The following is a 27,768-nucleotide window of genomic DNA, read 5'->3' as shown; positions in this document are numbered from 1 at the left end:
TGGACTATAATGCCAAAGGAACTGGCAACTGAATATGTTTTGCCGTTTGATGTCTATGTCTGGACCGTTGCGTAAAAAGGAGGGTTTCTGCCACGTTATTTTTCCACTGTTTTCTTGTCTTGTCGGTTTGAAAAGCAAACTGCATGCAGGCCAATCGACTGGACTTATTTCTGCAGATGTGAGCGTCCTTAACAACGGCCAATAAATCCTTGACAGCGGTCTTCACTACTGGATTAACAACGTGTCATGTGTTCTGAATTGACCAATCAGAATCGAGTATTCAACTAAGCCATGTAACAATAACGTTTAAAAACACTCCGATGTGTCTTTAAAGAAACTTCAGGCGACGTTAGATCATCTATAATGTGGTGGTGTCAACGTATTTCAAAGGGATGTGTTTACTGATGTTGGGGGGTTAGTCTCTGCATGGTAATCATCTATTTAGAAGAACGAGATGATACAACTTGTTTGTTTGGATCAAAGCATGTCAATTACTTTAATGTTTATGTGCCAAGAGACAATTATGGTGCTCTAGCTTTGGAAATGTCTGCTGCTTTCTTGTCTTGCTTTTCCTCTTCCTGTTAGCTACATATGTTACTCTCTAGTTGAATAGCTTGTTAATTTAAAAGCTTATAAATAAGGTTACAGTTGTCAAAATGTTTGTGTATTTTCTAGGGCTGTCAAGTTAACGCAAAAAAAAATTAACGCCACTAATTATTTTAACGTGATTAACGCATGTGTATTTTTTGTCCTCGGCCGCCCCGTAGTTTCAGAGCGCATCGAGTTTAAAATACCATCTACAAGCTGATGCTGACAGCCCCGCTCCTGCCGCCCGCTTGTGGCAGACCACACTTCCACGCTCACCGGCAGGCACCGACTGGCTGTTGGGAGGACCGGGAGGGTGTGTGTATGTGTGGCCCGAGCGAGCGAGAGAGAGACCTTACGTGCATTGTTGTTGTTAGCATCTGGTACTAGCTAGCTGCACTAACGGATATAAGGAGCTGTTTAAATGAAAACAGAGGAGCGACATTTCGCCGACAACTGCGCCGAGCACTTGACTTTATGCAGGAAGCCAGACAGTGGGACATTGTACGAAAAGTCAGCACACTCAGCACGGATAGTGCGCAACATGATTGCAGCGTCCAGGCAGCTCCCGTTCGAGCCTTGAGTTGCACATAGCGCCAACGATCCATCTCTCACACACACACACACACACACACACACACACACACACACACACACACACACACACACACACACACACACACAGTATTGTATTATTGTATGATACAATAATACAATACTGTGTGTGTGTGTGTGTGTGTGTGTGTGTGTGTGTGTCAATCTGGAACCTCTCTCATACAATTTGTATGAGAGAGGTTCCAAATTGAATTGAGGCGAATATTTGTAATGTTCAGAGGTTGTTGTATTTAATATTCATGAGAATATTTGTCATTGTTCAAATGACAGTGGCGAGCACATTTTTCATTAGTTTTACCAAAATAACTTGATTTAATTGTATTTAAAATAATATTTCAAAATAAATAAATCCTTCGAATGTGCCTGTTCAGTTTCTGTTGGAATGTGAAGGGTTAAATGCCGTCTCTGCGAGTTATGTGAAGACGGGAGAGCTTGTTGGTCCCTCTCTACATTCACAGAGGTCCCGCTATAGTAACTCAACGAGAGAGTAATGTCAAATGACAGTACAATTGACCAATCATATCTTCCCTCTAAATGGGCGGGCTTTATTTTCGCGGACTTTATGACAAGTTCCACCCGCTGTGAGGTCTATGCAAGTGGTGCAGTGACGCATCCTAAAACCCGGAAGTAAGCTTCGCTCGGATTCCCTCGACAGAAAGCAGTGGGATTTCTCCATAGGATTTTGGGAGATAGCTTGAAATAAGGTCTGTGGAAAACGAACCTGTTAGATAAATGCACGTTGTGTTCAGCCGGATAATATCCACATGTCTACCCTACTTTTATTATTTTCCAATCATAAATCTAATCGATAGATTTATGATCGATAGATTTATGATTAGCATAAGTTCGTTCATGATGGCTCACTTCAGTGATAGTGATGACATCGTTGTGAAATTATTAACCGAGTCATTTTCAAGATTGAGTTACAATGATAAACTGGAGTGGCAAAGGATCAGCTGCATGACCCCGCCATCAAGTGCTTCATCCAAAAGGACAGGAGGATGGACTTTGTGTTTCAGTGATTTGATCATGAAAGGTAGGCCTAAGTCATTTTCAATGTGGGCCGCCGTGCCGACTTAATTCATTTGCAATTGTTACTTGGCTGTGGGTGCCCTGTCATGATAGGAGTTTATATAAATGGTGTTGGTTTGTGTGGTAGAGGGTCGCTGTCATTGATGCGTTTTGCACCCCGGGCCGCGGTTTTGATATTCCGCTGAAGTATACGCTGTGACGTAATAACTCTTCTTTTTTTTCTCGAGGGAAGGGGGGGGGGGGGGGGGGGGGGGGGGGTCAGAGGCCTAAGGTATAAAAGTCACGGCTCGCCACTGTCAAATGATAATAAATATTTGCATAAAGCATATTTGTCCACTCATGTGTTGATAAGAGTATTAAAAACTTGAAAAATATTCCTCTAAGGTACATTTAGAACAGATACAAAATGTGCGATTAATATGCGATTAATCGCGATTAACTATTTTAATCGACTGACAGCCCTAGTATTTTCCTAAATGTACTTCAGTGATATTTATGTTTGATGACAGAGTCACAGCAGTTACAATGATCAGCTGTCAGCAGATGTTTGGCTGCCATGAGATTCTATAATGTATTCTGGGGCGATAAAACACCTGTAGGACGATCTGTGTGTGAAGAAACACGTTTGATTAAGAGTCAGAATTATTGTAATGGAGTTTCATTCATTTATCACTTTACGTTACTCATTGTAATGGTGGGCAACTACACTCTAAAAACAAATGCCTTGGCTCAACAAAGAAAATCAAGGCAACAGTTTGCATCGATGTTTATTGAGTTAAGACAACTTCTAATGAAATCGTCTTAAAGCAACAAAGTTATTTGAGTTAGGGGAGAAGGCTTTTCCTCTACAGTCAGAGGTGTTTTCAATTACCACTTACTTCATAATTGGAGCATAAACACAAGTTTTGAAGTTGATGACTCCAAAAATTAAGTTGCTCCAACTTGTTTTACCGTATGATTTAAATGTAATCTTAAGTTGTATGTACTTAATTACCATCATTGTGAACACACGTTTTTAAGTTGACAACCATTTATAAATTAAGTTGCACCAAATATATTGTATTCAATAGTTTTTTTTTCTTAGCTTTTTCATGTTTTTGCCTTTAAAGAAAGACTTTAATTGATTCCACAACAAAAATATTAGGCAGTTCACTTTTTATTTTGAACTGCAGTTGTTTATCTCAACACATGATGTTTCAATTCAGGAGAGTTTGAACATGTATTGACACATGCCATGATAAGGTGCATGAACACCTGAAATCACAGCTGACTGCAGGAGAGAGGAGAACCATTTTAAAGTGTGGCTGCAGCGCGCTGATTGGCTGCTGGAGAATGAGGTGAATGTAATAGGTTAAAGAGAACGCCTGTGATGAGCTGATTATATGCAGCTGTGGAGTGAAAGTATTACACCCAGTGTTCCTGAAAGAACTTGCGCTGAGCTTCATTTCAATCTTGAGAAAAAAGATAAATAACACAAATTTAAATTGCCCCACAAATAATAAATAAAGACATTAGCCATATTACCATGGGAAATGGGCACACAGCAATTTGCCTATACAGTGCAACTACAAGGCTATCTACTATATTTGAATGACAAAAGATGACACTCACCTTAAAATGTCCTTTGTGTATTTATATTTGTCTTAACTGTGGGAACTTGTCCAGGCATGTTAACTGGGAGTGGACTTGAAATCCTTAACTCAAGGTGTAGAACAATTAAGTTATCAAGCCAATTGCATTACTTACTACAACTTGAATTTAGTTTTAAGTCAATTAACGCAGAGTTCAAATGACACACAATATTAAGTTGATGTAATTACCAACATTATTACGTCAACACAACTTATAAATTAATGTTTGCAACTTAAAATGTTTATCTAAATCAATTAACTCACATTTTTATCTTGCAACCATGCATTTAATTAAGTGGAGGTGAAAGGTCGCCTGAATTCGTTTTTAGAGTGTACAATGTGACATGTACATGTGATGCCAACTCTAACTCATTCGTTCCCAATATTGTTCTGTTTTCACAGCAATTTCTAAAAGTATTGTAACGTTTGCTAAGCAGGGTGTGACTACCCGATGTGCACTGCGTAAGGGCGAGTTGGTCTGTGATATAGGAATGCTACGTACGGCAACCCAAATAGGACATTTGATATTCGTAATCAAAAGTGCATCGTTATCTGGCCCTTGCAGAGAAATTCCAAAGCTGGGAAAGACCTTTCAGATGTATCAATAGTTGTCATATAAGAAAAACACTTATCTGATAACAGAGATTTGTTTTTAAATCTACTTTTATATGGAAAATCTTTGATGTAATGTCGCGTTTCATGGATCCTAGGGATGTAACGATATATCGAATATCGTGATATCGCGGTAAATAAATGCCTCAATACCGTCGTGAGACTGACAAAATATACCGCGTTTTTTTTTTAACATTTAAAAAAAAAAAAAACCTTTATTCAACCAGATGGTCCCATTGAGATCATCAATGAGTCCTGTCCAACATGGCAGCAAGTAGGTTACAACATGAACATAAAACAACAGATAACACAAAAGGACATCGTATTTACAGGGCTACATGTACACACCTAGAGACATTGACAAGTACCAACAGTATATCTATATCTCTGTCAATAAGCCTCACCTTCTTGGCAAACACTGTATTGTTTTTGAAGAGGTGGAGAGACAATGCACAGTTTGACCCACTGCTGTCACCCATGGCCAAAGCATGTCTCTCTGTCCCAGCAACATCAGTACCAAGCAAGAGAGTTGTTTCCACAGCAGGGGATTTTGCAAACGCCCAAACATCCCAGCTTCTACCTGGAAATGTGGACATGCTCATATTCCTGAAAGATAACCTTGATGCCGCTGAGTGAGTGAGTTAGAGTTGAGTTACTTGAACAACTAAAGAGAAACTTGATTTATTCTATTGCAGGGTCTGATTATTATATTGTTGACACTTTAAAATACTACTATCTACTAAAATGCTGTACAAATCAGATTTATTATTTAATAAAGAAAAAATAATTCAAGTAAAAAAAAAAAAATTCACATTTCTTTCCTTTGTTTTTCAATATCGCGATAAATATCGTACCGTGGACTTTTTATCGCGATATTATCGTACCGTGAGTTGTTGGTATCGTTACATCCCTAATCCTCAACATTTTAAATGTTAAATACAATTAAAACCATTCACAGTTAAGAATTAGATATTAATTATTAATAATAATAATTAATAATAATAATTCCTTACATTTATTATAGCGCTTTATCAATGACTCAAAGCGCTTTACATATACACACATTACACATATATGATACATGCAATGGTCAGATACTGTGGACAATACCCACAGGAGCAAGTTCAGGTGAAGTGTCTTGCCCAAGGACACACCGGCTTTACAGACGCAGCAGCGGCGGGTTTCACCCCTTGATCTGATGATCATTGCACAGCACACTGCGCCACACCATCCATCTTCACGCCTCGAAGACATCGAGGCGCTTTTACAAGTACACATTAGTATTATACATGTACTGTGGACAATACCCACAGGAGCAAATCCGGGTGAAGTGTCTTGCCCAAGGACACAACGGCCTGACGCAGTGGCGGCAGGAGCGGGTTTCGAACTGGAGTTCCCCAGCACTCCCCCTTGATCTGATGATCGGATGCACAGACCACTGCGCCACCCGTCCCTAGACGGGTGGCGGTATGGCAATGCCATAAATGATTGCATACATTTACAGTTTCTTATTTATCCAGTATGATAGCTTTGTCAAACAGAAGTTAAATCAATTTCTCACTTATCCTAAGAATGTATTGAACCCAATAAAAGGAGTTCTCAAATAGTAGGGAAATTACGTTGTAATAACAATAACTCATCTCTCTCGTTCAGATTAATGTTGTCAGGTTTTTAAAGTTTTTTTCTTATATTTTGCAAAACGCCGCTGTGTCAAATGTCCTACTTGAGTTGCCGTACATTGCTGTCCCATATGGCGGACAAACTCACAAATTGTGTATGTTTTCAGTTCAGTTCTTGTGTGTTTTCTTTCAGCAGGATCATGGAGTAAATACCGGCCCAGTGTTCATAAACATGTGTGGTAGTGATACTTAATGTTTAAGGGCAAGGGTTAGCATAGCAAGGGCCAAAGGAAAAACTCATTATATTTTGGAGTGGACCCAAATTATAGCGTTGAAGATTATTTTCATAAAATGGCCGTAGCTGCTTTTCTTATCGCTTTTAATTTCTGTCCTGTTTTTACCTGTTAGACTTACGTGTTAGATAACTGAGGTAAAGTTGCAGCCTAGACAAGCAACACAGATATTTGTGACACATAAAACATTTTTTTTAAATAATTTAACAAAGGTAAATTGCTGGAACTTCATCAGAGTTTGCTCTCAATTCGAAGGTCCAGATGAAGCAGAAAGGACAAAACTCCCCAATAAATGAGTTAATTTGTTCAGGCGTTAGAGTTGTGAATTGACTTTAATGTGTTTTGGAAGAAGTTAAAAAATTTAAATTGAAGACTGTCCAACAAACAAACATTAACATCCTTTAGAATCTTTACTTGCTATTACAAAGAGACGTTTCCAATCCCAACTCATGAGACTATTTAATGAAGGGTTTGTGTTGCTGGCAGAGCATCCAGTTCAAAGGAGACTTAAAGAAGTAAAATCAATGCACTGCGTTATAAATACTGCACGAGAGTAGAATAGAGACTGTTTGAGATGTAATAAATGAGACTAGAATCACAACGCAGAAAGAACATTGCAAAAGGGTGGGGTTAATAAAGCCAAGGGTTCATCTGGTAGAGTTATGTAACACACACAATGTTAAACTTGATGTTACTCTTAATTGGTTAACTCCATTAATTCCACCAGCCAAAGGTTCTGGCTACCGCTCGTTAAGTCAGCAGTAACAGTGCGAGCTAATTTCAGCTCATTCATTAAATGACATTGCGGGGACAGAACGGCTTAATTACATGATGGTTATTGTAAGCCGTGTCCCAGGTGGAAGCCAGTGACTCTCAACATGTTAATATTTCATGTCATGTTTCATAATTTAACGCTGACACAATTGGCCATGCATGGTGGCACAACGGAGCACAAACTGTCAGGATGGGATTTGCCTGACCTTTAAATTATACCCATGATATATCATAGTTAAACATTCAGACATGAACTCACAATTCAACTTGTGAATAGGAAAACACATTGGTCTGATTCACTATAAAAACTCAAAATATTGCCCAGTATCTTAGTCCGAGGGGTAGACCTAGGACCAGGCGGAGGGATTATATCTCTTCGCTGGCCTGGGAGCGCCTTGGGATCCCCCAGTCAGAGCTGGTTGATGTCGCCAGGGAAAAGAAAGTTTGGGGCTCTCTGCTGGAACTGCTAGCCCCGCGACCCGACCACGGATAAGCGGGAGAAGATGGATGGATGGATGGATCTTAGTCTAACATCTAGTCAGAATATGTCTCTACTCCTGATATGAGACACAATAACTTCAGAAGTGACACTGCAGTGAGATATCAGGTCTTGCTTTTAGACAATGCATGATCTTGTTCAGTAAAACAATCTTATTTTGAGTTGTATCTCAGATGAAACAGATTTATTAGAAACTCACCAGCTACATGTAACATCAGAAAACAGAACACTTTTGAGCATTTGCGGCTTATTTTGTAACAAAGCATTTCCTGATTCTGGTCAAATATAGTTCACAATGAGTTCTCCAGATAATTACAAGATGTGATTTATCTAAATATCCCTTCTTATTTCAAGACATCTTACCACGCACATTTTCACTTGCTCTATTGGCAGACCTACTTATTTCAATTCAGAACAGCTTGTTTTCATTATTGTTGAACTTGTTTTTGGAGAAGCATTTTCTCCAATGTTCTGTTCTAAATTAGGAGTGTTATAGATATAGAGCAGGGGTCGGAAACCTTTTTGATATGAAGTGCCATAAAAAAATAATAATTGGGATTAGTGTGCCGACGATCGTGAACTGCCAGCAGGGGGGGGGGGAGCCTCGCTGCGGGGAAGCAGGACCTCTTTCACCTGTCAGCGCAACTTACATGATGCCGTTTGAACACATTTAAATAATTGGTTTAAACGGCATAATAATAATGACGACCGTCCGTTCTGTGATTCTCCAGAACCCACAGATGGCCAGTCCGCCCCTGTGTAGAATGTTATTTCGATGAGAGATGAGCAGATCGCCACTGGGCTTTCAACTACAGACACAGCCACGCAGAAACCGCGGCATGTGCAGCTCCTTATGGGTACTGCAATTAGTGAAGTGCTTTCCTCCGTGGTGAAACGATCAGCAGTGCACCACGGAGGCAAGCAACACACTCTCACTCCATAATCGTCCAGGAGCGACGTTTGGTCAGTGTCCGTGGCGTGCAGTTGTGACGCTCCTTGGCTCCTTCAGCTTCATAAAGGGACGCAAATAGCTTTAGAATTGTACACCCGGAAGTAAGTATTCCCCTTACTGTCGATTGATTTTACAGTGATATCTGCACTACTCATCGACTAAAAAACACCAGATTATCCTTGATAATTACACAACATTGATTGGTTTAAATTGTGTGCAATGCTTTTGTATTTTCCCCTTCGATTCGGAGAAACAAATATTTTTTCGGAGTAAAGGATGGCAGAAGACACTACACTACCCAGAATCCCCAGCTATCGTTTAGGACTACACCAGCATTGGCAAGCGGCAGAAAGTCGCCTGGAGATAAAGAGAGCGGGGCTGCGTTGCGTGCATGGCTTCCTTCTGCAGGTAACGGGGAGACGCGCTCTGGCGGCGGTCTGGTTCAGGATCCGAAAATACAATTTTAATATTTTGCACACTTATTCCACTTATTCTAGTGAGCCACTGGTTACGGTGCCGCGTGCCAATGCTGGTTGCCGACCCCTGATATAGAGTTTCAACTTCTCCTACACATTGTTTGCATGTTCTGCTATAAATCACTCCGTTTAGTAACATGTATGTTGGAGACCCAAGCTCCGGTCACTCTGTCATTCCTCTGACATTCAGCAGGGATACTATAAAGTGAAGAGGAGGTCCTCACCCTGACATGACGATGAAGAAATCCAGTCGGTTCCACGTGTCCCCGAGGTAACAGCGGCGCCCGAAGATCCCCAGAGCGAGCATCTTTATAACCATCTCCAGAGCGAAGAAGATGTAGATAAAGACGTCAAAAGCCTGACAGGAAGACAAGGGGAGACAATGAGGAAAGGTGTCAAGCATATGAAAAAAGGAGCTTGGGGCGCCACAAACAACACATTCGTCACCACTGCTAAGGTTTATAGATGTCCTCCTCTTCCATTGGTGATGCATGCATTGTTTGTCTGACTAAAAAGCAGACACACTTTGTGAACACCACTCAGGGAATTGAATAGGCTTGAGAGGAAGCAACAACACCTTCACTAAAGCGTCGCTAAGCCTGTGTTGTAAAGAAAACTTTCTTTATTTCACAGTATCCATTTACAGAAGCAAAAACACATGTTATACATCTCCAGGTGAGTTGTGTGAATAAGGCACCCATCATTAAAGCTATCGTCATTCCCCAGTGTTTCAGTCCTAGTCCCACACCTCCAAAGTATTTCCTGTGTGTGTTGTATGAAAGGATGGAGTCCCACATGTCAATGGACAAATAATCCGTGATGCAATGTCGGCCAATTACCTTTATAACCTGGAAGATGTTGACTTAATGAGTTTTAAAGGTGTTGTGAGGGAATATTTCTGTCTTTACTCCTAGATATTTAACCTTTTCTGTGTGTTGACATTTACGACCAAAACTGGCTCTGTTATCTCTCTTAAGGAATGGGAGGCTCCAGCTATCTTGAAAAACCAGTTCAACACTCGGTCACGAAATGGTTTACGGCTGTGGGAACGCTGGCTTCGAGGCCATTAAGGGTCAGACGCAAGTGATTCAGGGTGCCCAGCTGTTTAGTCTATCTCCCCAAATATGTTGTTTACTCTCTCTGAACTAGTTAAAAGGTTTATCGAGAGAGAGGCGCGGCAGAATTGACATGGCAACCCACCAGTGCAGTCAGAACCTTTGACTGTGTGACTTGTGATGTGAATTTCTCCGGCCGATACTTGTAAATAAACATCAGTGTTTGACATCAAAGCTCCAACTCTCCTCGTGTCTCTCTGAGTCCTGACTCTCCATTGCTGCAGAAGTTTCCCTTACAGGTGTAGTATTATTTTTAATATGTAAATAAATGATTGAGGCCTTCTTGTTATTGTTTGATGTTTAACGCTGTGTTTATTTCTCTGATTAACCCGTTGAATTACATTTTCAGAGACCTGACAATGACCTAGTCGGCCAAGTTGTAATGAGAGGGTAGCGGGATTTTCATTTTGTTTGTGAAAGAGCTTTCCAAGTGTGGTGTTTTATCACCTGCATATCACCTTTCAACAAGGCTAAATACACTGAACAAAAATATAAACGCAACACTTTTGTTTTTGCTCCCATTTTTCATGAGATGAACTCAAAGATCTAAAACATTTTCTATAAACACAAAATAACCATTTCTCTCAAATATTGTTCACAAATCTGAAAAAATCTGTGATAGTGAGCACTTCTCCTTTGCCGAGATAATCCATCCCACCTCACAGGTGTGGCATATCAAGATGCTGATTAGACAGCATGATTATTGCACAGGTGTGCCTTAGGCTGGCCACAATAAAAGGCCACTCTGAAACGTGCAGTTTTGCTTTATTGGGGGGGTCTGGGGGGGTCCGAAAACCAGTCAGTATCTGGTGTGAGGGGTAGGGTTAGGGTAATGTTGTGAATCGAGTGGCCCATGGTGGTGGTGGGGTTATGGTATGGGCAGGCGTATGTTATGGACGACGAACACAGGCCACTCGATTCACAACATTACCCTAACCCTAACCCTCACACCAGATACTGACTGGTTTTTGGACCCCCCCAGACCCCCCCAATAAAGCAAAACTGCACGTTTCAGAGTGGCCTTTTATTGTGGCCAGCCTAAGGCACACCTGTGCAATAATCATGCTGTCTAATCAGCATCTTGATATGCCACACCTGTGAGGTGGGATGGATTATCTCTGCAAAGGAGAAGTGCTCACTATCACAGATTTTTTCAGATTTGTGAACAATATTTGAGAGAAATGGTTATTTTGTGTTTATAGAAAATGTTTTAGATCTTTGAGTTCATCTCGTGAAAAATGGGAGCAAAAACAAAAGTGTTGCATTTATATTTTTGTTCAGTGTATGAGTGGAAATGTATACACTACATCTCTTCTTTGGTAATTGGATGAACCAACCCTCAAGTTTCAGTTATTGGTAGACTACTGGGGGTAGGAGACACTTTCAATCATAAGCTTAAAACTCCATACGAGGTGCAAGATGAATCCAAGACGTCACAACAAGAAGAATCAAATTGTTATAAATCTGCTAAACATAATTATTTTCTCATATCTTTGCATTTTCTAGCAAAAATAACTGCATCTTCTTTTGACCTATAATACTGTTGGGATTGTCTCAGTCTGAGAAAAGGAGGTCATTTGTTCGGTGAACTGCTCACAACATGTGGAGATGAGAAATAAAATGGAAAAACACCAACTTGCTGATGCATTGGGTTCATCCCGACTGCTGACAACAACACATGATAGAAAAGCTGCGTTTGATGACTCATCTTCATCAAATGGACACTTTGGGCCGATGCAAAGCTGCAGTGAATGAACTCAATCATCTCAGGGAGGCTCCAGAAATACCAACGTCGGAAAATCAGCTTAAAAATGTCTTGAAACACAGATCTATGAATCTGGGCATTAGGCAAGGCAACTGTATTTATATAGCACTTTTCCGCGCGTGGCGATTCAAAGTGCTTTACAGATTAAAAGCAAAAGACATTTAAGAACAAATACAGCATAAATACATTATTAAAAAGGCATTTAAAAACAGGCATAAAAAGCAAAGATAATGAAATGAAATAAATAAATAAACACAGCAGGTACAGAATAGCAATGGCATCTATGGAGGTCTGAAGTCATCTTTCCTTTCGCATTGCATCTCCACACACGCCACCTAACTGAAGGACTTTATGTGTACTATAGATATAGAACGATTAATCATTACTATAAAGATAGTTGATTATGTTTCTGTTGAATGGCTCCTTTTGGGAAATTAATTAATTTGTCAAGTTCAAATAAAAAGCTTCCCAGGTATGAGAGTTTGATGCATTTGTTGGTATTTCTTTAATCTTTGTTGTATTGAGTCAGGCACAGCGAGTTTACATTTATACAGTCAATATTTTTATTTATTTCCCCTTCCCCCCCTCCCGGTCCTAGCTAGTAAATCAAATAACTAACTAAATAAAATAGATACATGAATAGGTTAAAGTAAAGTAGAAGATAATATTAAAAGAAAATGTATAGATAAGGGAATAAAGAATAGTAACAGTAATACATGTATATACTCACATACTCATACCCACATATACACATACGTGTGTGTACATACCCACACACATGTACACATGCACATACATACACGTACCTACATACATACATGTATACAAAGACAGAACAAATAAATACAAATTAATATAACAAAAACAACATACATTCGTAGTTCCCCCCTTTCTCCTTAATGTAGTGTCTTCAGTTCAGCTATGTAGGCTTTCATAGAGCCCCAGACAGATTCAAATAGTTTTGAGGAGCCCCTCAGGTTATATTTAATCTTCTCCAAGTATTTCTTTAATCTAGTAAATACAAATACGTTTTCACTTTGAATTATTGTAGGCAAAGAGGCCACATGGAGTCCTTTGAAATGATCAGGCCCATTGTTCACTATTTTCAGACATCTTGACAAAAACGGTCTGAAAAGTATTCGTGATGACTTGATTCAATGACAAGCTGATTGATTTTCTGTTGAGTGGTTAATGGCATCTTTTTGGCAAACATTCGCTGCTTTCAGCTCATTAGATTTAATAGTTTGATTGTAGTTTTGCCAATTGAATTTGGAATTGGATTTGGATGTGAGGCGGCCACATAGTGTCTTCTACAGATACGTATTTATTGCACATATTTCACTATTTCCAGATATTGAAGAGGCCAAAAAATCCGATAGATAATCGGTTGAAAAAAAAGGGCTGCAAACTAGCAATTATTTGTATTGCACTAATGTACATTTCTCAAAGTTATTGAAGTGATATTTTGTATATATTGATTGCTGTGCTTTTTTGTCATGTCTTAATGTGTGCGTATAAATATGTCTTTTGATTGTGTATATATAGGTATGTACATTTTTATATATTTAGTTTTTGTATTTGCGATTGTGGGAAACCGTATCTCGATCTCTCTGTCTGTACACACCAACTGAAAGATTGACAATAAAGTTGACTTTGACTGACTTTGAAGACACTTCTGTATGACGAGCAAAGGCAGGCTGTCCTGAGGGTCAGATTCGGATTCAGACAATGATTTTAGCTTTGTTTCCAAGACATCAAGTCAATCGCCCTATTGGGGATGAGAGGGGGGGTTTCACCCTGTTAACATCGTATTGTAGTGAAGGTGAGGGTGTACCAGGAAACTTGTAAAAGGCAAGACAGGTTTGACTTCCTCCTATTTGTTTACTCCACTTCTTTCCCTGTCTTTCTCCGAGTCTTCTCTCAATCGTTACCCTCCCTCTTTCCCTCCAAACGCAGCTGCCAATGTCTTACTTCCATCTCTATTCCTACAAACATTGTATTTATATTCTTTCCGCTCTCGTTCCCTGACAACTTCATATCTCCGTTTCTCTTCGCAAAGCGACTTATCTCCATTAAACCTGTATTTTCTCTCCCCAGTTGAGCAGTTTGCACTAAACGCCGGGGTAATGGGAAATAATTTGTTTGTGCAGTAATCAGAGATAAGGTTCACATCGACTTCCCCCAAGCCCCTCCCCCACTTCACTCCCAGCTTTAATCAAGCTTCTAATTAAAAGACGAGAGCAGAAAAATCCAAATAAATCAAAGATCGCAGCTTGCTAATGCGTGTTATTGCTGTTGTGAGCAGAAAGCCCAGATTAGCTGCTGTTCTTCTCCGTGTGTACAGGGGGATGAGAGACGAACTGACGCGCTCACCGTTGCCTGTAATTTGATTTTCAGAGAGAAGTACTTAGGCTACATGATCTGAATCCGAACCAATTATGTGATTATTACTTTAATAATAGTACTCAGCAGTCCTGGAGGATTGTACGGATACAGCACTGGCTTACTGATGCAATTTTGACCTTTGTCAAACGGAAAAGATTTATGAGTTGCTTCCTTTTGTAAAGTTCACTGAACCAAGAGAGATGAATACTCGACCAAATGTCAAAAATACATTCCTCCTCTGACATTTACACAGCTTTCTTTCTAACGCCTCTTAATCCAGGTCCCTTTCTATCATTACGCTTTTTATAATACTTATCATACTTTGCTGACTCTAGCCTACTGTCTGTCTATAAGTGAGCGTACTTTATTCAGACCCGGCGTCATGGCGGGCCCCATGGGGCCGGGCCCGCCCATCCAGGATTTGGGCCCGCTGTTTTAATCAGGGCTGAATACAACATTTTAATTGTTTTTAATTGGCTTTGTCCTAATATTTATTTTTGTTTTAAACTATGTTGAAAGATTAGTTTAATATCATTTTTTTATTTTGCTATGAAATTCTGAATGAAAGGCTGCGCGCGAGACTGGTTTTTCGCTGGGTTGAGTCGTGTGGGTTTTTGAGTGAGATGCGGCACAGCAGCCTGTCACTTCACTCTTGCTAGGTTAGTTTGGCTATTATCATTTATATTTATCTGCAACAATGGATATCAGGAAGTGGTTCATGAAAGGAATATGGCAACTCAGCGCCAGATGCAGGCACATTAGAAGACATCAGTTACGTTACCAACGAGCTAGCAAGCCAGCCAGGGACAAGGGAGGCTGGCAATCAATTATATTTTGAAGATAAATAGACTCTCAAGCCGGCTCTCTCACAAACTCCTGCTCTGTGCGCAAGCAGACCGCTGCACATGCTCTCTGCCTCGCTCAATATCGCTCTCTCTCTCCATGGCTCAACCTCACTCCACCTCTCCACCCTGTGTAAGCTCCTCAGGTTTGCCTGCGTGCTTTCCCAAGTTGGGAAGCGTCTAACAGCCCCCCCCCCCCCCCCGTTGACTATTCAGATTTCCCGGGATATGTAAGTTTCGGGGTGGGCCCGCCCTGGTGAATCAAATGCCCGCCCAGAGACGTATGTCTGCCGCCGGGTCTGACTTTATTTGTGATGTATAGTAAGTTTAGCCCAATCCATTCTTTAATTTAGAGTCTGATACTGACATCGAAAATAATATACGCTACCTGTATATTGTCAATTTTCCACAATTTCAAATATCACATATGTACTAACATGACATGTCTACAGCCATGCGAGTGCTTTAAACAGAAAGCTAACATCAGTATGCTAACGTGCTAAGAATGACCATGCTAATTTGCTGATGTTGTGCAGTATTAAGCTTCCTCATCTTAGTATAATGTGAAAGTCAGTGGCAAGTACCTAAGTACATTTACTCACGTACAGTACTTTGAAGTACTTGCCCTTTAGTTGATTTGTTCTATATTGCTGCGTTATACGTCTAGTGCATTTCATTCACCTTACAGCGTTCGTTACGCCTCAGATTAACAACAAAAAAACACAATACATTTTTTTAAATAAATATCTCTAAATATTAAACAAGTAAAACGACTGTTTAAGTTTGCCCACAATTAGGTACAATTATCGAATGTATTACAACATTATAGGTGTAGGGGAAACTTCTGTAGCAATGAAGAGTCAGGACTCAGAGACACGAGGAGAGCTGGAGCTCTGATGGAGTCAGGACTCAGAGAGACATGAGGAGAGCTGGAGCTCTGATGGAGTCAGGACTCAGAGACACGAGGAGAGCTGGAGCTTTGATGGAGTCAGGACTCAGAGAAACACGAGGAGAGCTGGAGCTCTGATGGAGTCAGGACTCAGAGACACGAGGAGAGCTGGAGCTTTGATGGAGTCAGGACTCAGAGAGACACGAGGAGAGCTGGAGCTCTGATGGAGTCAGGACTCAGAGAGACACGAGGAGAGCTGGAGCTTTGATGGAGTCAGGACTCAGAGAGACACGAGGAGAGTTGGAGCTTTGATGGAGTCAGGACTCAGAGAGACACGAGGAGAGCTGGAGCTCTGATGGAGTCAGGACTCGGAGAGACACGAGGAGAGCTGGAGCTCTGATGGAGTCAGGACTCAGAGAGACACGAGGAGAGCTGGAGCTTTGATGGAGTCAGGACTCAGAGAGACACGAGGAGAGTTGGAGCTTTGATGGAGTCAGGACTGAGAGAGACACGAGGAGAGCTGGAGCTTTGATGGAGTCAGGACTCAGAGAGACGAGGAGAGCTGGAGCTCTGATGGAGTCAGGACTCAGAGAGACACGAGGAGAGCTGGAGCTCTGATGGAGTCAGGACTCAGAGACACAAGGAGAGCTGGAGCTTTGATGGAGTCAGGACTCAGAGAGACACGAGGAGAGCTGGAGCTCTGATGAAGTCAGGACTCAGAGACACAAGGAGAGCTGGAGCTTTGATGGAGTCAGGACTCAGAGACACGAGGAGAGCTGGAGCTCTGATGAAGTCAGGACTCAGAGAGACACGAGGAGAGCTGGAGCTCTGATGGAGTCAGGACTCAGAGAGACGAGGAGAGCTGAAGCTTTGATGGAGTCAGGACTCAGAGACACAAGGAGAGCTGGAGCTTTGATGGAGTCAGGACTCAGAGACACGAGGAGAGCTGGAGCTCTGATGAAGTCAGGACTCAGAGAGACACGAGGAGAGCTGGAGCTCTGATGGAGTCAGGACTCAGAGACACAAGGAGAGCTGGAGCTCTGATGGAGTCAGGACTCAGAGACACGAGGAGAGCTGGAGCTCTGATGGAGTCAGGACTCAGAGACACGAGGAGAGCTGGAGCTTTGATGGAGTCAGGACTCAGAGAGACACGAGGAGAGCTGGAGCTTTGATGGAGTCAGGACTCAGAGAGACACGAGGAGAGTTGGAGCTTTGATGGAGTCAGGATTCAGAGAGACACGAGGAGAGCTGGAGCTCTGATGAAGTCAGGACTCAGAGAGACACGAGGAGAGCTGGAGCTCTGATGGAGTCAGGACTCAGAGACACAAGGAGAGCTGGAGCTTTGATGGAGTCAGGACTCAGAGAGACACGAGGAGAGCTGGAGCTCTGATGGAGTCAGGACTCAGAGACACGAGGAGAGCTGGAGCTCTGATGGAGTCAGGACTCAGAGAGACACGAGGAGAGTTGGAGCTCTGATGGAGTCAGGACTCAGAGAGACACAAGGAGAGCTGGAGCTCTGATGGAGTCAGGACTCAGAGAGACACGAGGAGAGCTGGAGCTTTGATGGAGTCAGGACTCAGAGAGACACGAGGAGAGCTGGAGCTTTGATGGAGTCAGGACTCAGAGAGACACGAGGAGAGCTGGAGCTTTGATGGAGTCAGGACTCAGAGAGACACGAGGAGAGCTGGAGCTCTGATGGAGTCAGGACTCAGAGAGAGACACAAGGAGAGCTGGAGCTTTGATGGAGTCAGGACTCAGAGAGACACGAGGAGAGTTGGAGCTTTGATGGAGTCAGGACTCAGAGAGACACGAGGAGAGCTGGAGCTTTGATGGAGTCAGGACTCAGAGAGACACGAGGAGAGTTGGAGCTTTGATGGAGTCAGGACTCAGAGAGACACGAGGAGAGCTGGAGCTTTGATGGAGTCAGGACTCAGAGACACAAGGAGAGCTGAAGCTCTGATGGAGTCAGGACTCAGAGAGACACGAGGAGAGCTGGAGCTTTGATGGAGTCAGGACTCAGAGACACGAGGAGAGCTGGAGCTCTGATGGAGTCAGGACTCAGAGACACGAGGAGAGCTGGAGCTTTGATGGAGTCAGGACTCAGAGAGACACGAGGAGAGCTGGAGCTTTGATGGAGTCAGGACTCAGAGACACGAGGAGAGCTGGAGCTCTGATGGAGTCAGGACTCAGAGACACGAGGAGAGCTGGAGCTTTGATGGAGTCAGGACTCAGAGAGACACGAGGAGAGCTGGAGCTTTGATGGAGTCAGGACTCAGAGACACAAGGAGAGCTGAAGCTCTGATGGAGTCAGGACTCAGAGAGACACGAGGAGAGTTGGAGCTCTGATGGAGTCAGGACTCAGAGACACAAGGAGAGCTGGAGCTCTGATGGAGTCAGGACTCAGAGAGACACGAGGAGAGTTGGAGCTTTGATGGAGTCAGGACTCAGAGACACAAGGAGAGCTGGAGCTCTGATGGAGTCAGGACTCTGAGAGACACGAGGAGAGCTGGAGCTCTGATGGAGTCAGGACTCAGAGAGACACGAGGAGAGCTGGAGCTCTGATGGAGTCAGGACTCAGAGAGACACGAGGAGAGCTGGAGCTTTGATGGAGTCAGGACTCAGAGACACGAGGAGAGCTGGAGCTTTGATGGAGTCAGGACTCAGAGACACGAGGAGAGCTGGAGCTCTGATGGAGTCAGGACTCAGAGAGACACGAGGAGAGCTGGAGCTCTGATGGAGTCAGGACTCAGAGAGAAACGAGGAGAGCTGGAGCTTTGATGGAGTCAGGACTCAGAGAGACACGAGGAGAGCTGGAGCTCTGATGGCAAACACTGACGGTTTATTTGGAATTTCGGCCGGAGAATTGACAAGACAGGTGGTGTGTCACGAGTTGACACAGCGGTAGCCGAACCAATTCTGAAGAACTCTTCTGCAGCTCAAGGTTTTAACTAGTTCAGAGTGTAATAATCAACATTCTTTATCAGTGAGACTAAACATTATGGACCCTGAATCTAACTAGAGCTCTCGTCCATAGGAAAGAACGTGCGCCAGGGAACCTTCGTCCCTGAACAGCAAACTACCTCATGGCGGCTTGTGCTCGGTCATAGACTGGCAACAACAATGCGCCCAAGCTGCTCCTCCTTAAGAGAGATAGCAGCAATACCCAAGCTCCTCCCCCTTAAGAGAGATAGCAGCAATACCCAAGCTCCTCCCCCTTAAGAGAGATAGCAGTAATACCCAAGCTCCTCCCCCTTAAGAGAGATAGCAGTAATACCCAAGCTCCTCCCCCTTAAGAGAGATAGCAGTAATACACAAGCTCCTCCCCCTTAAGAGAGATAGCAGCAATACCCAAGCTGCTCCTCCTTAAGAGAGATAGCAGTAATACCCAAGCTCCTCCCCCTTAAGAGAGATAGCAGCAATACCCAAGCTCCTCCCCCTTAAGAGAGATAGCAGTAATACCCAAGCTCCTCCCCCTTAAGAGAGATAGCAGTAATACCCAAGCTCCTCCCCCTTAAGAGAGATAGCAGTAATACCCAAGCTCCTCCCCCTTAAGAGAGATAGCAGTAATACACAAGCTCCTCCCCCTTAAGAGAGATAGCAGCAATACCCAAGCTGCTCCTCCTTAAGAGAGATAGCAGCAATACCCAAGCTCCTCCCCCTTAAGAGAGATAGCAGCAATACACAAGCTCCTCCCCCTTAAAAGAGATAGCAGTAATACCCAAGCTGCCCCTCCTTAAGAGAGATAGCAGCAATACCCAAGCTCCTCCCCCTTAAGAGAGATAGCAGCAGTACCCAAGCTCCTCCCCCTTAAGAGAGATAGCAGCAATACCCAAGCTCCTCCCCCTTAAGAGAGATAGCAGCAGTACCCAAGCTCCTCCCCCTTAAGAGAGATAGCAGCAATACCCAAGCTCCTCCCCCTTAAGAGAGATAGCAGCAATACCCAAGCTCCTCCCCCTTAAGAGAGATAGCAGTAATACCCAAGCTCCTCCCCTTAAGAGAGATAGCAGTAATACCCAAGCTCCTCCCCTTTAAGAGAGATAGCATTAATACCCAAGCTCCTCCCCCTTAAGAGAGATAGCATTAATACCCAAGCTCCTCCCCCTTAAGAGAGATAGCAGTAATACCCAAGCTCCTCCCCCTTAAGAAAGATAGCAGCAATACCCAAGGCCGTAGACCTATGCCACGGGAAAGGAGACAGTGAGAGGAGAAAAACATGAACTGTGTCGAAGGTTGATTACCTAACAATAGGTAGAAAGTTCTCTAATTTATTAGAACTAGGGCCGGGACTTTAACGCGTTAATTAAGATTAATTAATTACACAACAATTAACGCGTTAAAAAAATTAACGCATTTTAATCGCACTTATTTTTGCACCGCGGAACGTTTCTCACTGGATGAGTTTCAGGCGTACCGATTATACTGGAGCACCAACTAACGTTCATGACTTCAGACAACAACAAACCACAGTGAACAACAGTGGGAAATGTTTTAAAAAACGGACGGATGGAAGCGTCGATAAGAGCACGGTTGTGTGCAAATTATGCAAAAAGGAATTCGCATATCACCGCAGCACATCAAGCCTCAAGTATCACCTCAATGCAAAACATATAGCAGCTAGCGTGGAAGCTAGCGTGGACGTTAGCCTCTTTTATCGCGTTCACACCAAAAAGAGCCGGTACTAAAATTAGTTCATGAGAACCTTTTTACCCCCACGAAAGTCCCTGCTAGAGAGCAGAGAGCTGCTAGAGAGCAGAGAGCTGCTAGAGAGCAGAGAGCTGCAAGAGAGCAGGGACTTTCGTACGGCTCTCTTGTGAGAAAAGAGCTATATTTCTGATTGGCTGGGCGGATTGCAAACCACGCCCCGTAAAACTCCCAAAAAGTTTTGTGAAGCCGCCATTTTATTATCCTCGCATTAGCATTATTAGCATTAGCCCAGTGCAGAAACGCAGAGAGACTAACTTATGGTAACACAAAATAAAACATGGGAGCGGTGGAGATGAGGAGGTGTCGGCGTTCTGGCGATTTACTCGGAAGGCTTCAGTAGAAGCTGCTGGGACTCCCAGCAGCTTCTACTGAAGCCAGTCCCCAACTCCGGGGACCTCCGGCCGGGGACTTTGGGCGGCAGTATACGCCGTGAAGTGGTTTGCGGCCTGCCAGTAAACCCAAAGCAGAAGAAGAAGAAGTGACGTCAGCGGCTTCATTTGCCTAATCCACCCCCAGGTTCAAAGAGTTCTCATGAACTAAGTTCTCATGAACCTTTGTGGGAAAAGTACTGCGGTGTGAATGCGCCTAATGGTATACTAAAATCCATGTGAAAAAAATTGCTTCTCACTGTTCTCAGGTCAAATATTTATGTGATTAAAAATGCGATTAATTTCGATTAATTAATTACAAAGCCTCTAATTAATTAGATTAATTTTTTTAATCGAGTCCCGGCCCTAGTTAGAACATAATCATGCATTTGTTTGTCTACAAAACTACAATTCTATTGAAAATATAATGATGTCATAAATACAGTCATGATAATAAATGGAGGCCATTTCTCCGCAGAATGAGTACTTTTAATTGTGATACTTTAGCTTCATCTTTTGATAATACTTCTGTACTTAAGTGAGATTTGAATGTAGGACTCAAAATGGGTTTACTAGGAGGTTTAAGTAAAGGTTCTTCCATCACTAGCGTTAGCACTTTGTTACTGGCCCTGCACATTAGTTCTCAATGGTGTCACAAATATATATAATCAGAGAGTAAAACATTATTACTGAAGGTGAAAACTGATGACAATCTTTTAGCTCTGGAGGTTTCAATCCGTCCTCGTCTTCAAAGTATCATGAGCGATGCTACTAAAGACACTTCAGGACTCAAGAGTAAGAGCCTTGGTAGATCTGTGTTCAAACTCCAGTGCTCGTTTGAGCTTGTAATTTGTGCTGAAGGACGTTATTTGCATGCAGTTCTCTTTCGGAGGGCTTCTTAATGATCCTCTAGCATTTCCTATTCAGCGAGAGGAAACCCTTGTTGTCTCTACAGAACAACATGTGATGTCGGTGCAGATTGTTCACCCATCCAGGTCACAGGATAGCTGGAGGGAAGTCAAATGCAAATGAAGTTCCTTGAAGATGTTTCAACACACATCCTCGAGGCGTAAGTGAGTCGGTATAGCGTCTTTGGTAACAAACTACTATTTGAGTTTCTTTTGATTGTTGCAGAACAAACAAAGATGCAGGAAAACTTAAATTCACTTAATATGCAAACCATGGTTTCCCTTTCTTTCCATGCATCCATTATTTACAAATATATGCAGAAAGAGACAAGGTGTCAAGAATAACAAAAGGAATAGCATGTCATTTTAAAGTCATTTGGGCACTACAAACAAATCATTGATCCCCCTTGCAGGTGGAGGACATCTATAAACCTTAACTTAACCAACCAACAGTTTTAATATGACCAGAGGGAAAACTAATATTTGCCATTTCGTTGAACCACACTACGGCAGACAGGATGAAACCCTAAAGGTTCAGACTCCATAAGATTTGCGAAGTCCGTCCAAAAACATCAGTGTGAAACTCACCGGCTTTATTCTAGTGGAGGGAGGGGGAAGTCAAATGTTTGGTATTTCGATGAACCGACAATCTCAGTTTCAGATACTAGTTGACTAAAACTGTGGCTTTCAGGGAAAAACAGGCTTAAACATTTCAGGATTTCAGGATGTGATCTTTTCACATGTTTTCGCTAAAACGACACTTTATTGTTTTGGCTTTTAATACTGTTCAAAGTGTCCAATGAAATAATGTTGGTTGTCGAAGGGAAATGCAAAAAATCCTGAATTAGCTTAAATGCAAACCATGTGTTCCCATTGTCTCCATTGGTTTAGAAATATACACACACTGGCTAAATAACTAGCTAAGCTATCAGTGTGAAAATCACCAACAGGGATTATTCTAGCGGAGGGAGGGGGAAAGTAAATATATTTGCTATTTCAATTTCAGTTACTAGTTGACCACGGTTTAAAACTTTGGCTTTCAGGAAAAAAATCTGCTTAAATGTTTCAGTAATGACCGAAAGAACGAGATCGCGGATACAAGCGGCCGAGATGGGTTTTCTCCGCAGGGTGGCTGGTGTCTCCCTTAGGGATAAGGTGAGAAGTTCAGTCATCAGGGAGGGACTCGGAGTTGAGCCGCTCCTCCTTCGCGTCGAAAGGAGCCAGTTGAGGTGGTTCGGGCACCTAGTTAGGATGCCACCTGGGCGCCTCCCTAGGGAGGTGTTCCAGGCACGTCCAGCTGGGAAGAGACCAAGGGGTAGACCTAGGACCAGGTGGAGGGATTATATCTCTTCGCTGGCCTGGGAGCGCCTTGGGATCCCCCAGTCAGAGCTGGTTGATGAGGGAAAGGAACGTTTGGGGCTCTCTGCTGGAACTGCTACCCTCGAGACCCGACCACGGATAAGCGGGAGAAGATGGATGGATGGATGTTTCAGTCATTTCTGTAATCTTTGCTAGTTTATTTGCAAAACGACTGTTTATTGTTTTGTCCTATAATATCGTTCAAAGTGTCGAAGAAAGGCAAGTTGGAACATGCAAACAATCCTGAATGTCTTCCCATTGTCTCCATTGGTTTAGAAATACACTATCAGTGTGAAACTAACAGGGTTTATTCTAGTGGGGGGGGGGAGTAAAGATATTTGCTATTTCGATGAACCAACAATTTCATTTTCAGTTACTAGATGACTAGGGATTACAACTGTGGCTTTAAGAAGAAAAAAATGCTTAAACATTTCAGGATTTCTGTGATCTTTGCAAATGTTTCCCAAAACGACTGTTTATTTGTTTGTCCTTTGATACTGATCAAAGTGTCTAAGAAAACAGTGTTGGTCGTCGAAGGAAAATGCAAACAATCCTGAATGATCTCAAAGGCAAACCATGTGTTCCCATTGTCTCCATTGATTTAGAAATATACGCTAACTGGCTAAATAACTAGCTAAGCTCCCGGGGGTTTCAGATCCACGCGGTGAGAGCTTATAGATTGCGCTGGTGAGGCACAATTGAAATCAGGGTATCGAACAACAGATGTTCTGACAGCCTCGTATTGACTGTGACGATGCAGTGCACTAAATCCATGCTGATATTGAACGGGATCTATAGACACTGGGAGGAGAGATTCTAGTCGGTCCAACTCACCAAGCACTTTCCCCAGGGAGCAGAATCAATCCACTTTGTGCTGTTACATGAGGAGAGTGTAAACAAAATAACGCCAGGCTGATTCGACAAGTGCTTCACACCGACAAACGTGCACACACTCGTGCACAGACACCCACTCAGGCGAACTTTGACATGAAGTGAGGGGGGGGGGGGGTCCTGAGTCCTGCCAGAAGACAAGGAAGCTGCCGGGGTGAGAAAGACCTGCTCGCTGCACCATAAGGACCACAAGCTAGCAGTGAGTCACCAGAGGAGCAGGGGGGGGGGGGGGGGGGGGGTCGAAGGGAGTGAGGACTGAGAGGAAAGAAAGTGCTTGAGAAGGAGGTTCTCAGTTTGGTAAATTCCAGTCATACCATCCAACAAAGTACCTGTAAGTGCCGAATGCTGAGTGCTGCGACAAAGTATATATATTTGACTATTTGTAGACTTTTCAGAGATCCACAACATGATCAACTGTTGATAAAATAATCAGCAGGGGAAGGACTAAGAGGCTCGAATAGAGCAAGAGAAGGACGCGTAGGAATACATGGAAACATGAACTTGACAGAAGCAATGTTTTAAAACTCTGCTTACTCTAATGTGAGGTCCTTTAAGTGTGCATGTGCTATCTGTGAATGTAATACACCTCCCACAAAGGCCACAACACAGACTTGTCCTTATCAGGAAAAACAAGTGCATATAGAAAACAGATGCATGTACTATCAATCAAGTTCAGCAAATACAAAAATAAATCTATGAATACATATCTCCATATATGGTAAACAGATATTGCCTTTTTTTATTTAATGAAGTTAGAGGTCTGTTTCCTTGTATCTTGTCTTAATACCTGTTGATGTTGCAAATGGAGCTGCTGGATTATTTCAGACTGGATACGACTTTGCTGTCATTTATAAAAAGAAGAAGAAGAAGTAGGAAACCACCAAAGCTCGTGTTTCCTTGCTAGTGATCCTAGATACCTTTCATTGTGTGCGCTGCTACTTCCCTCTTCTATAGTCAGTCCGTTCTTGTGGGGGTGATACCGTATGTAAAACATGTATGGCTGTGAGCAGGTGTGTAGGTTTAGGTCACGCATGTTTATAAGTGCTTCTCCACAGCAGAGATGTGTGCGTGTAGAGCCTCTAATCAAATATACATGATCCTGTGTAACTAAGTACACTTTATGTATAGGGCACTCTCAAACAGTAGTAACAAAGTGCTTCCGGGAAGAGAAACACAATCTCCAGCCACGCAATAATGAAGCTGTAACGCTCATTGAAGGGCAAATAGTAAGACATGTAAAAGTTAAAGCCCAGAAATAGTTTTGGGTCCAGCTGTGGTAACATGTATGTAGTAAGGGGAGCCTTTTTATTTTAACTATCTAGAATATTTTAGAGTGCTTATATAATATCTTTCATTTTGTTAATTGTCTTTTCCACTTTTTAAATGTGTTTAAGTATTTGTATTTGAATGTCTTAACACACTTCTGTTTCTGTAACAAAATCATTTCCCACATTGGGATCAATAAAGTATCTATCTATAAAAAGATCAATACAAAGTCATGGTTACGACAGCATGCATTGGTTAAGGAGGCTGCATTGATTGATTGGTTGATTGATTGGTTGATACATTTATTTTGAACAAGTCAAATAAATAATTACAAAACAAAACAAATGTTGCAGTGCATAGTCATGAGAGAGAAATCAAAACAAAAAATGACATTTACAACAACAACAACAGCATTAGCAACATAAACAGAGCCACATCTAGTGTTCGAAAAGGAGTGAGAAGAAGTATACTTTATTTAATCTCACCCCCTTGTCCCTAAATGATTTATTTATAATCTATAATCTGCAATAATTATCATTTGTATGCATTATTATTATTAATCTGCTTTACCTGTTGATTGACATATATACATATACACACATATACACATACTCTGATATACATATATGCACACAGGCTGCATTGTTTGTTCAAATAAAAACTTGAGTAATAGCAATCAAATCTGTGTGTCTCCTAAATGTCTCTTTATTGCATCTCCTCCTTGCACTCTGAATTGAAGGAGTCATTATAATTGCAATAAGGACAACTGGGTCAGTCCATGGATAGATCAAACAACGACTCTCCTTACACACCTAATGTAACTATTATCATACTTTTATTTGAATATTTAGCTGAAAATATGCCCTTCTACAGCTTTACCGTCCCCTTGTATATTTTCTACTCTTTAGTTCTATTTTATTTCTATTTTTGAAATGTTTATGTTATATAATTGTATATTGTCTACTGTTTTGAATTTCCTAAGAGACGCACTTGTTTATAGAAAACATTCATACACAACTTCACATCCCACCAAATATAATTATTACCTTTAATATAGGGGGGGTTTAAAGTGTTTGGCAACATTATGTTCACAATCTGAGGAGTAATAATATCAAAGACATCACCGATAAATATGTGTATGAGTGTTTGTTTTAGTACACTTGTGAGGACCAAGTATTGACAGACAACCCTAACCCCCCTAATGGCCTATACTTCATACTGTGTGTGTGTGTGTGTGTATGTAAGTGTGAGAAATAGTGTGTGTGTGTGTGTGTATGTAAGTGTGAGAGTGTGTGTGTGTTTGTTTTAGTACACTTGTGAGGACCAAATATTGACAGACAACCCTAACCCTCCTAATGGCCTATACTTCATAATGTGTGTGTGTGTGTGTGTGTGTGTGTGTGTGTGTGTGTATGTGTGTGTGTGTGTGTAAGTGTGTAAGTGTGAGAGTGTGTGTAAGTGTGTGTGTGTATGTAAGTGTGAGAGAGTGTGTGTGTGTGTGAGTGAGAGAGTGTGTGTGTGTTAAATGTGTGTGTGTAGTGCACTTGTGAGGACCAATTATGGACAGACAACCCTAACCCTCCTCACAGCCTATACTTTATACTGTGTTTGTGTGTGAGTTAATGTGAGTGTGTGTGTGTGTGTGTGTGTGTGTGTGTGTGTGTGTGTGTGTGTGTGTGTGTGTGTGTGTGTGTGTGTGTGTTACCTGCAGTATTTTGCATCGATCCGAGGTGCAGTCGATGTTCTCACACGGTTGGTACATCCCCAGGGTCACGCAGTTCAACAAGATCACCATCATGCTGACTCTCTCGAACCACGTGGAGACACACAGTTAAGGAGAACAGCTGGGAGAGAACAGGATATCATCTGAGAAGACAGAGTGCCGGTGACTATTCATTCGTTCATTTCTGACTTCGTTCATTCCTGATCATCTCAGTGATGAATGATGAGAGATAGATGGTTCTGTGCTCATGTTCACATTCAATAATGAGGACACAAGGTGGCGAGGATGAACAAAAACACATCTACTCAGGAAGTGAATAAAGCAGATAATAAGGGCAGGAGCCAGAACTCAAAATAATATCTAGTATCATAGTATACATTTTAACTGCTGCATATCGTCTGAATGCGACACCCCACAATCGATTACACGCTTACCAATAGTCTAACATTTATATTGATACTTAAA

At 42.2% G+C, this 27,768-nt stretch overlaps 1 protein-coding gene across 1 annotated transcript in view; it reads right to left on the bottom strand.

Annotated features, from left to right (window-relative positions):
* Window positions 1-27,405, bottom strand: part of LOC117551471 (voltage-dependent T-type calcium channel subunit alpha-1I-like) — a gene marked incomplete at both ends in the record, with an annotated part of 140,069 nt that extends 112,664 nt beyond the window's left edge. Inside the window, 2 exons of the mRNA XM_034224383.1 lie at window positions 9,313-9,446; window positions 27,286-27,405. Of these exons, the coding sequence (XP_034080274.1) occupies window positions 9,313-9,446; window positions 27,286-27,405 (254 nt within the window). The remainder of the gene's footprint in view (window positions 1-9,312; window positions 9,447-27,285) is intronic.
* Between the last annotated feature and the right edge of the window lie 363 nt (window positions 27,406-27,768).

Source organism: Gymnodraco acuticeps, unplaced genomic scaffold (assembly GCF_902827175.1).
Source record: "Gymnodraco acuticeps unplaced genomic scaffold, fGymAcu1.1, whole genome shotgun sequence".
In the NCBI taxonomy this organism is placed as follows: domain Eukaryota; kingdom Metazoa; phylum Chordata; class Actinopteri; order Perciformes; family Bathydraconidae; genus Gymnodraco; species Gymnodraco acuticeps.
The sequence above is the reverse complement of the archived record's forward strand: the minus strand, read 5'-3'. Positions and strand labels throughout refer to the sequence as shown.